The sequence below is a fragment of the Sesamum indicum genome, linkage group LG12, assembly GCF_000512975.1.
Source record: "Sesamum indicum cultivar Zhongzhi No. 13 linkage group LG12, S_indicum_v1.0, whole genome shotgun sequence".
Lineage (NCBI taxonomy): Eukaryota > Viridiplantae > Streptophyta > Magnoliopsida > Lamiales > Pedaliaceae > Sesamum > Sesamum indicum.
This window is the reverse complement of record NC_026156.1, coordinates 2,683,262-2,697,435: the sequence shown is the minus strand read 5'-3', so window position 1 is coordinate 2,697,435 and position 14,174 is coordinate 2,683,262. Positions and strand designations below refer to the sequence as shown.

General features: G+C 35.0%; 2 protein-coding genes across 2 annotated transcripts; both read right to left on the bottom strand.

The window, feature by feature from the left end:
• Positions 191–4,326, bottom strand: LOC105175233 (SNF1-related protein kinase regulatory subunit beta-2). Its single transcript, XM_011097610.2, has 4 exons — positions 3,882–4,326; positions 2,833–3,011; positions 2,582–2,744; positions 191–784 (listed from the first exon to the last, which is right to left on the bottom strand). The coding sequence occupies exons 1-4, from the start codon at positions 4,065–4,067 to the stop codon at positions 458–460; spliced, it is 855 nt and encodes a 284-aa protein (XP_011095912.1). The 5' UTR covers positions 4,068–4,326; the 3' UTR covers positions 191–457.
• Positions 7,652–9,176, bottom strand: LOC105175232. Its single transcript, XM_011097609.2, has 2 exons — positions 8,851–9,176; positions 7,652–8,241 (listed from the first exon to the last, which is right to left on the bottom strand). The coding sequence occupies exons 1-2, from the start codon at positions 9,092–9,094 to the stop codon at positions 7,943–7,945; spliced, it is 543 nt and encodes a 180-aa protein (XP_011095911.1). The 5' UTR covers positions 9,095–9,176; the 3' UTR covers positions 7,652–7,942.

Genomic DNA, 14,174 nt, shown 5'->3' with positions numbered 1-14,174 from the left:
ATTTACATTTGCGTTATCCTAATCTTCTACCACCAATGGTGGCACAGCATCGATTCGATTATGAAAATCTATCTTCAGTGTGTTCTGGTGGAGCTTCATCTGGAGCTAAACTTGTGATTCAATGTTATAAAGAATATTTCATCTGAGTTCTGTTTCATTAACGGGATGCGATGGAGGCCCCAACTTCCTATTAGCGGAACTTGATTACATTAAAAAATCAAATCGGTAACAGGGAAAGACTAAAAGGCAACAAGACATTGTTATCAAGCAAAGAGGACTTGATATGAAGAAAGCAACCAAGGAACAACAGCCCAAATAATTGCACGTCAAAACAGATTTTTAAATATTCCTTGTATGGCTTCTTTTCTGAATTCAACAAGAGCAATTCACCTGACATCTGCTCTTGATCATATCACTTACATATGAGAAATTAAGAATACTGTCCATGTGCAAATTTTTACCTCTGTATGGACTTGTAGAGCACCACCGTCACATATTTGGAAAGGAACCGATTGGTGGAACCAAGTGCCACAACAGATGGGCGGCTCCTGTCTCTGTGCATGTAGAGATGATTTAGCACCACATGCTGCGGCCTTGAGTAAGGAGGTGGAATCTCCATCTGAGGCGATGGAGCATTAAGCAAAGTCAAATTCAGATGTGGAGGAACCATTGGCGGTTCCTTTGCAAAGTCTTCTTGACCAAGTTGCAAATTGTTGTAGCTCGAATCGGGTGATTGAGGTGGCTCAAATCCAGAAATGCTATCTATATCTTCTGGAACATAATCCTGCAGCACAAATTAGGAAGTAAGTATTGCTGACGAGCAAATATATCAAGACAGATGAGACATTGCAGGATGTTTTCTTCAGACAAGATGAAAGCCAAGGTGTGTCCTCAAACAACACAGACTGTAATGACAAGTTAACAATTTAACAGAAGATCTGGGAACTCCAGTCAAGCATCATTAGTTCATGCTTCAAGAAACTAGACTTAACAGTTTGAGCTCACCAAAAGTAGAGTAAAAGCAGAATAAAAAGATCTCTACATGTGGAGGACATGGATTTTGTTTTGTTTTAAAGTGAAATCATAAACATCAAAATTCAAGATTCTGTAACATGTTTAGTTCTCATTTGACTGTATTCATTAAGCAGTTGATTGAAGATTGTAAGTTGTGGAACAACTATATGGACTGCCACACAAAAGAATATAACCCCTTGCAAGCGCTAGAGAAAGCTACATTGATGATAAAATTAAAAGGGGTTTCACCACCTACTTGCGCTAACTACAAGAATGATTTGCTTTTTCTCTCATGTGCAAGGACAGAGATCGAATAAAGCAGTAACATCCATGTGAGTTCAATTATTTCCTAGACATAAATCATGACAAAACCACCAGAATGACTCCTGAACTAGGCACCAGTACTGAGCTGGAAAATGAAACAGGGGGCAGAAAAAGAAGCTTTGGCCAACGTACGGTTGACAGCTCACATTAGTCATCTTGTATGATGATATCCATGGAAAACTAGTCAGAATAAGGATATATCCACTTCTACTCAAACCATGCCTCATTCTCCAAAAGCCTCCGGGAACTTTCAGTTGTATCACTAGAAACATTTTTACACCTCTGAATGAAGCTGAATAAAGGGCAGAAAGATTCAAGCGCAAGAAAGTTTTCCCTGAGGCTGACGGAGGTGAGACATCCTTTTTCCAAATAATTAGCTCACTATCCACATAATTATCTGATGAATCAAGTGTTCCTCATATGGAAACAAGAGTGAAGTGTGGTACATTGTCGTAAACAAACAAAAAGGTTAATGGAAGCCTATATTTTTGGTTTCACCCTTTGACAAGTAAATGAGTAAAGCCCATCATTATTAACCGTTACTTGGTGTGCGAGCTATGTTTTCACCGTCTTAGAACTAGTTCTCAAAATTGCCAAAATCTGGAGCAGCACTGTAGAGCACACATAGACACAGAATTTGTGGGCTGAAGTCACTTGCAATAAACTGGAAATCATTTTTACGACCATACCGTACAATTCATACGCAATTGTAAAACTTAGAGATAGAGTAGAACCCGAGGTTCTGCACAGCTATTATCCTAAGAGGTCTACTTGCAATCACTTAATTAATAGATAGATGCAACTTTAGGCAAAAGAAAGTGAAAATTTTTATGCCAAATAGAAGCAGCTAATCAGCCACATCTCCAGCTTTAAATCAGTTCACTATTTACATGGCTGGCCTGCCAAATTCATTTGGAAAGTGACTAAGTGGTTTTATGAGCCAGCACATTCGGGGAAAAAGTCATCCAAGAGCACAGAACATCTTACCCCGCACGATATATTAGAACTCAGTATAAATGGAAAAAAGAAATCAGCTAGATAGCACAGGATTCAAAGGTATTACATTTTTGTTGCTCTTTCCAATTTAGGATTTATGTCATCAAGTGTAACTTCTAGTTAGCACATTTTTCCATTTTCAAGAACAGATAGATGATAAAATGGGAATTAATTCAACAAGAGAAATCCTTTACAAAAAGGAAAACGAGACAATCATGGCAAAATTTGAATGAGAAAACAAATCTACCTGTAAGTCTAAGATGTTGTAAGCATTTCCTGAATCATCTTGCTCCCATGGCTGATCAGGGGAGTACCTCCTTTGTCCATCTACAAGAAACCTGTATTGATAAACTCCTGAAGGAAGTACTTTCATGATGGTGAAGTCTTTCCCTGATTTCTGCAAGGGCTTCCTGTAGAAGTTATGATCTAAAATGTGCTCATAGTCTTTTAAAGCTTAATAGATAACTCATTTGTTAAATTAAACCAATAAACAATAACCTTGATTTCCAATCATCCCATGACCCCTCGACAGCAACTTCCTTGCCACCATAGCTCCATGTGATCATAGTTGGAACTCCTTGCTCATCATACATGTCTTCATAACCCGAGCTAGTCTGCATCCATGAAGGGCTGGGGATGTGCAACTCATCAGGTCTTTGTAAAGGAACAACTGGCATCTGAGAAGAAAACAAGGGATGGAATTTCACTCTATCTACTGCATAGATCTCTACAGCAGATGTCAGGCAGATAACAAAAAGTCTTCCATGTTTCACAGGTAAAATATACTGCAAACTAATGATGTCACTCTGTGCATAATTTTCTTGGTTGAGATCACCAATCCACAATGACCACAGGAATGAGAGCAGAAATTTGCTTACGCAAGAAAGCTCCAGGCTAAATAAGAGACGCGGATAAAAGCTGTGACTCTACAAAACCGTCCTACGATAAACTTGTCCGCAACCACTGGTTGCCAAAACTTTCAACTTTGCATCACCAAATCTATGTTTGTGGAATTCCAGTAAAAATAAAAGTCAGTTAAAATTTAATGAGGCAATCACGAAAAATCAACCATCTTGAATCACGAGTTTTGTTATCTAAATACTATCATAACCTAGAGATCTTTAAGATTAAAATCCTCTCAAAGACCAACTATTTCCCACAGAATTGGCATCCAGTGCCAGACAGAATTATACAAAAATCTACAGAAAAAGGTTTGCATAATTACAGCATGCTGAATAGAAGCTAAAGAATTTATTATCCTGGAATAACTCAACCATCAAAGTCTTCAGATCCAGATTAATTATTGTTGTGTGCTACAGTCAGCCATGCATATATTACACAATAGCCGAAACGATAGAACAGCCTAAACTACCACTCAATAACCAAAAGTTTCACTCAATCGAAACAAAAGATCCCATCTTTACACACCACAATCAAATAAAGAAGAAATCTTTTATCACACAAAAATCACAAGAAACAAAAAGGAGGGCATTTTCAAGAATCCTTGAAAAAAATAGAAAAATAAAAAGAAATCAACAGCAACTGACCTGAGGTCTGAACATCAAAGGAGATTGGGAAGCCCTAGGACTTGGAGGGGGGGACTGACCCATATACTCACCACCACCCTGCACAACATCTTGATCGGCCATGCTAACCTGCGGCGCAGCAGTCTCATCCACCCCAGATGCGCTGTCGCTGCCACCACCCTCTTCTCTTCCATTTGCATTACCCATTTTTATTCCCGTCGTCGCCAAACACAACAGAAGAATAGAATCCTGCAAGAATCCGTATTTATAGATTCCTCTTTAATATAGTATGTGTAGCATGCTCGAAAGGGGGAAGCAAGAAAAAGGAAGAGTGCAGGGAGGAAGATTGATGGAATCCTTTGGTTTGATTGAGCTGAGCATCTGATGAAATCTTGATAGTTACTAGTTTTTTTGATTGTTGAATTGTTGATTACTAGAAAAGAAAAGCGGAGGCCTAAGCTAATGCTTGGGGGTAATCCTACGACTTTGGAACTATGTAATGGGCGTGGTGAATAATAATGCGGTGTGGGTGGTAGGGAAAAACGGGCCCAACATGGGTTTTTTTCCATTTCTTTTTGTGAAACTAAGTATATTTACACGTATTTATATAAATTATTCTTATTTTTAAAAATATATATATTAAGGCCTTGTTTATTTGGTAGTATAGGATAAATGAGTGGTGGATGGGATTGGGATTGCTTCTCATATTAATTGGGACTTGTTAAACTATTTACTTTATATTGAATAATGATAGACCACTCACAAAATTTATGGTGTGGTTTTACTTATTTGCCCACAAATAGGCCAATTCTAATTATTTGAAACTTTTATTTACTTTGACATTTTTCTTTCAAAACCCAAATTCATTAAAAATTCTGTTACTTATTTCTGATTGCTATTGTTGGGCATATCAACTTCTTTGAAGGTCTAAAATGCCTGAGACAAAGGACCCGTCAAACCAATGCTCTTTAGCCCACACATCATATTCATCTTGCGCAATCAAAATCTCAGATCAAAAATCTATTTCCTTCCATCTCCTTCATCCTTCAATCAACAAATTAAGATGAAGTAAAAGAAAAAAGAAACCCACGACAAAACAAAAGGATGACAAACAATCGATCACTTCTCATCCTACAATGAGAGGAAAAGACATAAGAAAACGGAATAGAAGAAGAAAAATTCTTCTCTCTCTTTTGTCCTTGCGTTCAAAACAGCAACAGAGAGAAAAATATGATGCATTTCAGAGAGAAAGGAGAAGGTATATATGTATTATTTTTTCCTTCTGTCAAAGCTTCAAAGCTAGTATTTGAGAATTATGGGGGCAAAATTGACATTTGGTGGACCAAAGTTGTGGGCAAGATGGGGGATGTGAAAATTAAGCAGGCCATGGGCTTTAGGTTTGGGAAAAAGTATCCATGACCCCATTGCCAAGGTTTTTGTTTGGTATTGATGCTACTCCCAAACCTTCCTTCCCAAAATGTTATTTTTATTTGCAAATACTTTTTCTTTTTTTTTTATGAATAATTGATTAAATTTGATTTAGTAGAGGTTGTGTGACAGGAGCGGGATATGAGTCGGGAGTTTTTTACCACGAAAATCTCGAGTTAGGCCAAGTCTGCCCCATTGTCATTCATGTGCTTTCAGGTAATTCTTACTATTAAATCTCAATGATTTGTAAAATTATCAAATTATACAAACACCCAATAAAGATTTATTTCATAACTGTCGTTAAAAATATATTAATATATCGTTATAGAATTTTGTTATATTTCGAATAATTGTACATTAATGGTAAGATCACGAGCCTAATACAGATTTAATTTTTTGAGTCTAAACACTTTTAATTTAATACAAAAAGTTGAATAGTACTCAATCAATGTAACATGATATGCTTTCGTTAAATACAATATAATAAGATTCGCCGCATCCTAATTTTTATTACATAATGAATTCCAACTCATCAAATCAAAATTCCCTGCAAGGTAAACTTGTAATGATACAAGTACACGCTCATAGGTAGTAGAACTTATGGGCACTAAGTATAAAATACCATAAATTACAATAAACGAGACAATTATGTTATTGTCTCGATTAAGTCGAATTGAAGTACAATTATAATGTTTTCGTACCATATAATTACGGAGTGTATGAAATCGAGGGCCCTAAATTATTACTAAGAAGAAAGAAAACAAATGATGATTGTCACCAACAGAATCTTGACGTTGAAAGGGTGGTTAAATGTCTTTGTCATCATATGAAAAAGTCGAAGGAAATTAGTAATAAAATTAAGGGGCAAAAGGAAGAAGAGAATTTAGAGCAATGTATATTGGTGGGGTGGGGTGGGGTGGGTGGGGTAGGGTGGGATGGGGGGCCAAAAGAGCAAAATTTGTTGCAACTGGGGTTTGGGTCCGGCCCTCCATTTGAATTTTGATGATGAGAATAGTGTTAATTGCTTTTCACGCTAATGCCTATATATTGTTGGAGAAATTTTAAATCGAAATGGGTTTGGTCAAATTTAAATTATTATCAGTGTAATATATTTGTCATGTAATTGATGTTAGTTAAAAAAAATTTGACCAATCACATAATAAATATATCATTATTTATTATGTGATTGATTTGATTATACCAAATCTAATTTAGATAAAAATTTTGAATTGACGATGAGACGCCACATTACTGTTAGCGTGTTTGTAGGGCTTCTTGCCCTCCAATGATACATATCATTACAACATTGTACTGCAACAATGAATGGTATGATGAGAGATGGTAAAAGGTTGTATTGTGATGAATGGGGTAATCATTTCATCAAAGGAAAAGACTATCTTATATTGATTAAATGTATTTTTCTATTTAATTACGATTGCTGACGGTGAATTTTATTTGATGTATGCATGCAATTTGTTATCGAAAAAAACATTTGGACGGAGATTGGATTTGATTGTCTTAGCTTAAATGTGTAGTCTTGTCTCAAATTATCAAATTGTTGTCCTGAATAAGCAGGATTTTTTGTAGTCAGATACTATACAGAGGACTCGGTGGCTAGCAATCAAAGTATTGGTTTGCTACAAAGAAACAATAATTAAATCATTATATTAATATTTTCAATCAATATAATTTAAAAAACAATTAAAATATAAAAAAGAAATTAATAAATTATAATAAATTAAATGTGACAAATACCCAAATATGTTATAATATTCAAAATCAATAACCACATGTTTGTTTATGGGATTTCAGTCTTCAATTATTAGGTTAGACCTTATTGTTGCGGTCAAAATATCATTACGAGTGAATTGCAGGCATATTATAATTTTTTGGTTAAATTACAACGAATTCACATAATTACGAATACTCTTTGTTATTTAGGAATTATCAATCCCTCTTGATGTTTGATAAAATTATATAATTTTTGAATGGAGGCCTAGAAATATCAATTTTGCACTTGTGTTTTTTTTTTCTACTTTCAAAAATCTTGAAAAAAAACGAAAAAGATGGATGAAAAATTTTAAAAAAAGAAATTGTCCACTTAGTTTATTAAAAATTTTAACGATATTTTGATCAATTTACTATAAAATAAATCGATAAAAATTTACCAAAAATTAATAAATTAAGCTAATTATCCGATGACTATTAAATGAAAAGAATGTTTATAATTATGTTAAATATATATATACATATATATATATAAAGGTTTGGGTTTAATTGGGCTTTGTCAGAATTGAATATCGAAGTCAACCCGCCCATCACAATACCGGAAAACTGCAGGCCCATTTAGACAGTATGAGATGTCTATTACAAACATTCATTGTGCGCAAACAAAGGATCAAGAATCACATTAATTTGGAATATGAATTGATGTATGTATATCTCAAACAAGAAGGAGCTATATATATACACCATCTTACACCACTCCCCAAACATTTCACTCTTTTCAGTTATACATGCTTGAAACAAAGCAAAGCCAAATGCATCAAACCTGCAACTCAAACTGTGACTGAAGCGCCATCCATACACAAGCTGCAAGTCTTTCAATTCATTATATGCTGTACGCATAATTTCACTATGCCCTCATCACATTCTCATGTGTGCTTCTGAGGAGGCATCATCAATCTTATGTTGTTGGTAGTGTAAGTGCGGGTGCCGTCACCTACAGAGGTCAGTTTCATCATCCATTTGTGCTTTCCTATACAAGGTTGTCGGCAGGGACTGCTTCTTGGTAGATGAACTACTTTAACATGACATATCTTTTCTAAGTTTGGGATTGCATGGAGATGTGAAGGAACATCAATTACGAACTCCCCGTAACTGTCTGTGCTCCCTTTGCTCCATGCTTGCTTCGCCTTCCCCCGTGCACCACAGAAGACGCCCACCGTTGCTCCTGCAATGTTATTGGAAACTTTAAGGCTATGATTGATTGCAGGTTAAACTGGTAACTGAGAGAATGAATTTTACATGGTTAAATGTTGCAGCAAATTAAATCAAATCCAAGTTTATCAATTTATAATTAAGCCCATTTAGCCTAGACTAATATGTATAGATCGATCGATGATTATGACTATTTGAATTGATTGTGGAGAAAATAATTTACAAAATATATAATCAGTTTTATATACATTAATTAATTAATTGCTGGTGCAATTTATAAGTGTAACTGCTGGAACTAAATTGTTCATGAAGTCAAAATCATCTTTCGACATAATTTAGAGAAGCTTTCCTAGCTAGCTACACCTGCATATATATTGACTATATATGATCCCAATAATCACATATAAAAATCTACTTCATTATGTTATCGATCATGCACTATCTTATGTTAAGCCGATGAACGTCTCCTAGGGGATAGCCCGCCAGCAACTTGGACTCAAGATCTGGAGGATGTCTTGAGTTCAAATCTGGATGGTGCATGAGTGTGTTGGGTGGTTTAGAAAGAAAATCTGATGAACAAGAGCGTAAAAAGGCAGGTGGAGTTAAGAAAAATAATGAGAACCTGAGACGGGATGTGCCTCATCTTTTCCACCAGAGCCATGGCAGAGAAGTTTGCCATCGATCAGAACGGTGGAGAGCTTCTCGTCTCCGTAACCAGCCCACTTAACCATGTCTTCCCTGCCGTATAATTCAGCCAACAAGTCTAATTTTCCCGTGGCGATAGCTGGACTTCCCAGGAAAACCAAGACGATGAATACCATGAAAACCATCTTCACGAAATCGATGCGTCTCAGAAAAGAGCTCATCGTCTTTGTGTTGGTAAGCAAATCCCCTAACTTTGTATCAACGCAAGAAGAGAATGAAGGGACAATGAGGTTGGAGCTACCATTCCACCTTCGGGTTTTAAATAAGGGACTTGCATGGTTCACATGCCCTTTTCGTCTTCTAGAAATTACAAACCTGACCCTCACCAAATCCTTACTTGATGTTTGCCTGTCCTACCTGTGTACGTTATTTCATCAATATCCATCATACTTCAAATTTAATGAAGTTGGGAATTCTTGGCCCGTGAAAGACACACCGAGCTAGGGTATATTAGTCAATGCCACTTGTTAGTCCAAGGTAAAGGGTTTTGTCAACTTCAAATTTCTTTAAGGTTTTGATGAAACAGGCGTAAGATGAGAGAAAAGTTGGAAGTTGGGAAATGGAAGGGTAAACTGTTTGGGTTGGTAGCCTAATCTTATCTCCCACCTATTCTTTCTTTTAAAATAATAGTTGAGCTCAGCCTAATCAGACAGACCCATCCACGTCTGTAAGCTTTTGGTAAACGAGCACTGGAGTTTGAGTCAAATTTTCAAGCCTGCCCCAACTATAATTTCCATGTACAAAAACCCTTCTCATCATTCTGAATCTCATACAACACGCACTATGCAATATAATTCAGACACATAAAATAAACTATAAGATTTATTTGTATAAATATCTAGTTGGGGTTAGACCAACCAGCCAGTTTGGATAAAAACCTCAAAATATAATTGTTCGTCATGTCTGAACAAATCAACAATGTGGAAGAACTTATCATAACAAGACAGTGCGTGTTTTATTTAGAGATATCATGAGTCTCTCGTTGAAACAAAATATTTAAATAATTCCTAATAACACCATTAGGTAACATAGAGGCCGGAACGACATTTGCAATACCAAATATATCGATAATATTCGGTGCCTTTAAACTTCGGCCCTCTCCTTTGTATAGGAACGCATGGCTGGCAGCCTCTGCACTTTCCGGTGCACTTGGGTGGTGGCTGCGGTGGTGGTGGTAGCTCGATTACAACCCCGTAGTCCGATGTCGCCACCTCGTTCTGGGCATTCTTGGATTCAGAATTTGGAACGTTCACTGCGCTGATATTTGTGGTGAAAATAACAAGAAGGCAGAGCAGTGAAATGCAGACAAAAATCTTCATTTTTGGACAATAGTTGCCTGTTGCTTTAAGAAAGTAGTCGAATGAGGATTATATATAGACAGAAAAACTGAGTGAATCATAGGAATACTGAAAGAAGGAAATGGACCGTCATTCAAGATTTGAAGATCCAGAAAATTTGGCCACAATTATGTCAATGTTGCAAACATTGGTAACTGAACCCGCAAAAAAATTAAAAGGATTCAGAGAATTAATTAAGAAATACGAAAATTATTGTATATATCTCATATCATAATCATATCCAGATCACGTTATACTGCAATAGAAAATAATAGGAAAACTGCAAGCAATCTTTTGTTATATTGTAAATTAATAAATTATTTTTATATGAAACAAAAATAGCAATTTTACCTTTATGTATTTTAAAAAATATAACAATTTACTTTCTCGTGTTTTTCAAAATGATGCAATTTACCTCATTATACTCATTTGCATAAATGAAGTTAAATTGAATTAAACTCAAAAATAATATTTGTGGCAATATATTGAATGGTAGTTATTAAAACATATATTAAGTGGTTATACATTTCAATCTTTCCACATAAATTTTTTTCGCTACAAAAGTGTCAATAATATTATTTTCAATGTCAATTCCATATATAATTTTTTGGTCACTTATTACAACTTTTACAAAATAATTATCATATCCTATTAAAATTATGCACCTTATATATTGTGACAACTAAAGTACAGATAATTCATGACAAAAATTAATTTGATTTTTCTTGTATTGTTATCATACAGTGGAAACTTGTTCTGTTTATATGAATGATAAATTAAATGGAATGTAATTATAAGGATGGAATAATTGTGGAGATTAACTACATTAATATAATATTTAATGTCCACATTCGTTTGATTCTTGAGAAGATGCATATATCACTCGTATTTTTTTAAGATTGTAAATATGGATTTTTATCTCATCGATACTGAAAAATCTGTCTGTGTTTTTTGTTTTTTGTTTGAGGAGGTGAAAACATCGGATTTGGTCAGATTAGTCACGATCTCTCAAATAATTCCAACGAAAATTAGAAATGGGGTCGAATTACTAAAAGGAAAACATATACCAATGAATTATATTCTTGATATAATATATATATATATATATGACAAAATAACTTTATAATAACATGAAACTTTATTGTCTAGCCATCTAACACTAGGATCAGTTCAACTATGTTATATCTTTCCATTGCATACACACTTCCACACGTAGTTATCCCCCGGCGGCACTTTCACAAGAACCCTATTGCACGGCGTACAGCCACCGCACTGCCCGTCACAGTTGGGCGGCACTGACCCTTGTAATATTCTCCTCGACGTCGCCGCCGCCGCCGCCCTATCCTCGAGTTTCTTCAAGCCAGTCTCTGAAGCTGCAGCGTGGATTCTTGTGAAGAAAATAAGGGAAATGCAGAGTAATGTGAAGCAGATATGGGAGTTGGTCGATGTCATACTGAAGGGCCTGTCTGATTATGAGGATGTCTTTTTTCTCTTGGTGGATAGATATTATTTGTAGCTATTTATGAGGGGTTTATATACACAGCAATGAGCAAGTGCGCACGAGTGTGGACAGGATCCCTTTTGATTACGAGATATATTGGGACATGATTTTCCAAAGTTCAAATGTGCCTTGAAAATTAAATATCTGGAGATCTTCAAGATTGAGGGATGGAAAAAACTTGGTAAGTGAAGAGACATGAAATATTGTTTTGTCAATTTGGTGTCATAATTTCCTTTTTTACATGTGATTTTCTTGATATGTTCTTCCTAATTAATTGAGCTTTTTGCCTAGGGATAAAATGCTTGTGCCAATTAATATTGTTGGGCTACAATGAGTTGTGATTCATATGTCGGGGGCAGACAGAAAGCAACGGCGCGGAGATTGGCGTTATTGTTGGGGGGGGCGTGGGGATATTTTTCCATTTTGATATCCTTTTCTCAAAAATTCTTTAATTAGAATTTTCCCATCATGAAATTAAGATCTTGAATTTTGAAAGTTTGAAGTATTTTAAAATATGAGACACTGGTGTATACAACGCTTTAAATAAGTATTTAAAATCAAATCTTCCCACAATAGCTAATTAGTTGAATTGATATTAATTACTTCTTTTCTTTTTATGGTAGAAAAAAAAAAAAAAAAAAAAAACCTCTCCCATTGAATCGACATTATCTCTTTTCTTTGATCTAAGATATATAGCACGATTTTTAACTCAAATTCCTCCCATGCCCAACATTTACATCGAAAAGAATATATTAATCGATTGTATATTATATTTGAAAGAGGTCCTTTGATCCTAATTCTTTAATTTTGACCAAACGATCTATTATTAGAATTTTATTTTTGAAATTGTAAAAATACTCTAATTGGCAGTTAACAAGCATTAATAATGGCAATGTCAATAGTTTTCTTAATTTTGACTAAATTCTAAATTTTCAAAATTTTGGATTTTTTTTATTACATGCTCAAAATTTGGAAGTTAAAAGTCAAGTCATACGTTATTAATTGTTACAAAAATTATTATTTTGACAATGGCATGCATGAAAATATGTATATATCTATATACTTCTAAAAATTATCTCTGTGCGTAAACCGGTTCGCACGCTAATTGATAATAATACTTTGTTATTTTTGTACTTCTTTGATAATAAGTTATTTGTTAAGTTTTGCAAATTCATCTTTTTTTTTTCTTTTATAAATAATTCATTAAAAATTAATGATAGTAAACTATTATTTTTTTATGATTGAAAATATATTGTAAAATAATATATAAAAATTGATATGCAAATTTGTTATATAGGTAGCAGTATAGGTCTTATTTTCTTGAATAATGTAAATTTATTTTTCTTGATATTTCGGCAGATGATAAAATATATATGCCAATTTCATTCCCACTTCCATATTAAAATATCTGTAGGATGAGTTCACGGAGACTGACAATAATTATGGGCATCACCGGCGGCACAATCACAATGGCATTCTTACCCGGCGTGGAACCGTCGGGATCCGACCAGCCCAATTAAGGTGGGCAGCAGGGGTGCGTACGTGCATGTAAGAACAAAACGATTGTTACCCATTAATGCTGAATTCCCGGATACCATCGAAACCGTACGTGGTAATGTTCCACCACCTCTACTTTTCTACCTATAAAGTGGTCACCATTCACATATACATATATAAAGGAAGCAGAATAGTTGAATTTTTCCGTTTGGGCCCAAAAACAAGGGTTTGAGTTTGAAAAGATGGTTCGCGACAACAAAGCCTGCGCTACCTTTGGGATGATTGTACTGGCAGTTATGGCCATCGCCATTTTCCCTTACTACCTGCAGCCGGACCCTCCTGCTTCACTAGCTCTCATCTTCTCCATCTTCCCTATGTCTGTGCTCCTCTACACATTGTTCATGGTCATTTTCATTTGGTGAATATATGTCTACTGTTGTGTGTGTATGTTGCAGAATTCCGATCCGGAGGTCCGTTAATTTCTGCATTCATTGACTTTCACTGTCGGCGGTGTGTATATGATGGTGGAAATTATACTAATTAATGTAGTGTGTAATAATTAAGACATGCATCCACCTGCACCTCTGCCTAATTTGCATGTTTATGAATCCGATCATCGGTTTCTAATATATATTTGTGTGTATGATTTTGAATCTTTGATCGGTTATATATTAAGGTTGTGATTTTGTTATAATTGTCTTGGTTATATGCGTTTCCATTTCATCGTAAATGTGTTCTTGATTAGGATTCCACCTCAATCGATCAATTTATTCAGTTCTTTTGATGTTTTCGTTTTTTGGAGCACGATACTAATCACATGAATTTATTTAAATTATCATAAATTAAATTCCTTTGTTGGATATAAATTTTATGATCGCGTTTCTAGTTATTTTGATATGTAATTTT

Excerpts from the sequence above, each read along its gene's own strand:
- LOC105175233 (XM_011097610.2), bottom strand. The coding sequence starts at position 4,067 with ATGGGTAATGCAAATGGAAGAGAAGAGGGTGGTGGCAGCGACAGCGCA. Across the intron at positions 2,745-2,832 it reads TGGGATGATTGGAAATCAAG|GAAGCCCTTGCAGAAATCAG; the intron begins GTTATTGTTTAT and ends TAACTTCTACAG. Across the intron at positions 785-2,581 it reads ACAACATCTTAGACTTACAG|GATTATGTTCCAGAAGATAT; the intron begins GTAGATTTGTTT and ends TTTGTGCTGCAG.
- LOC105175232 (XM_011097609.2), bottom strand. The coding sequence starts at position 9,094 with ATGAGCTCTTTTCTGAGACGCATCGATTTCGTGAAGATGGTTTTCATG. Across the intron at positions 8,242-8,850 it reads TGAGGCACATCCCGTCTCAG|GAGCAACGGTGGGCGTCTTC; the intron begins GTTCTCATTATT and ends ATAACATTGCAG.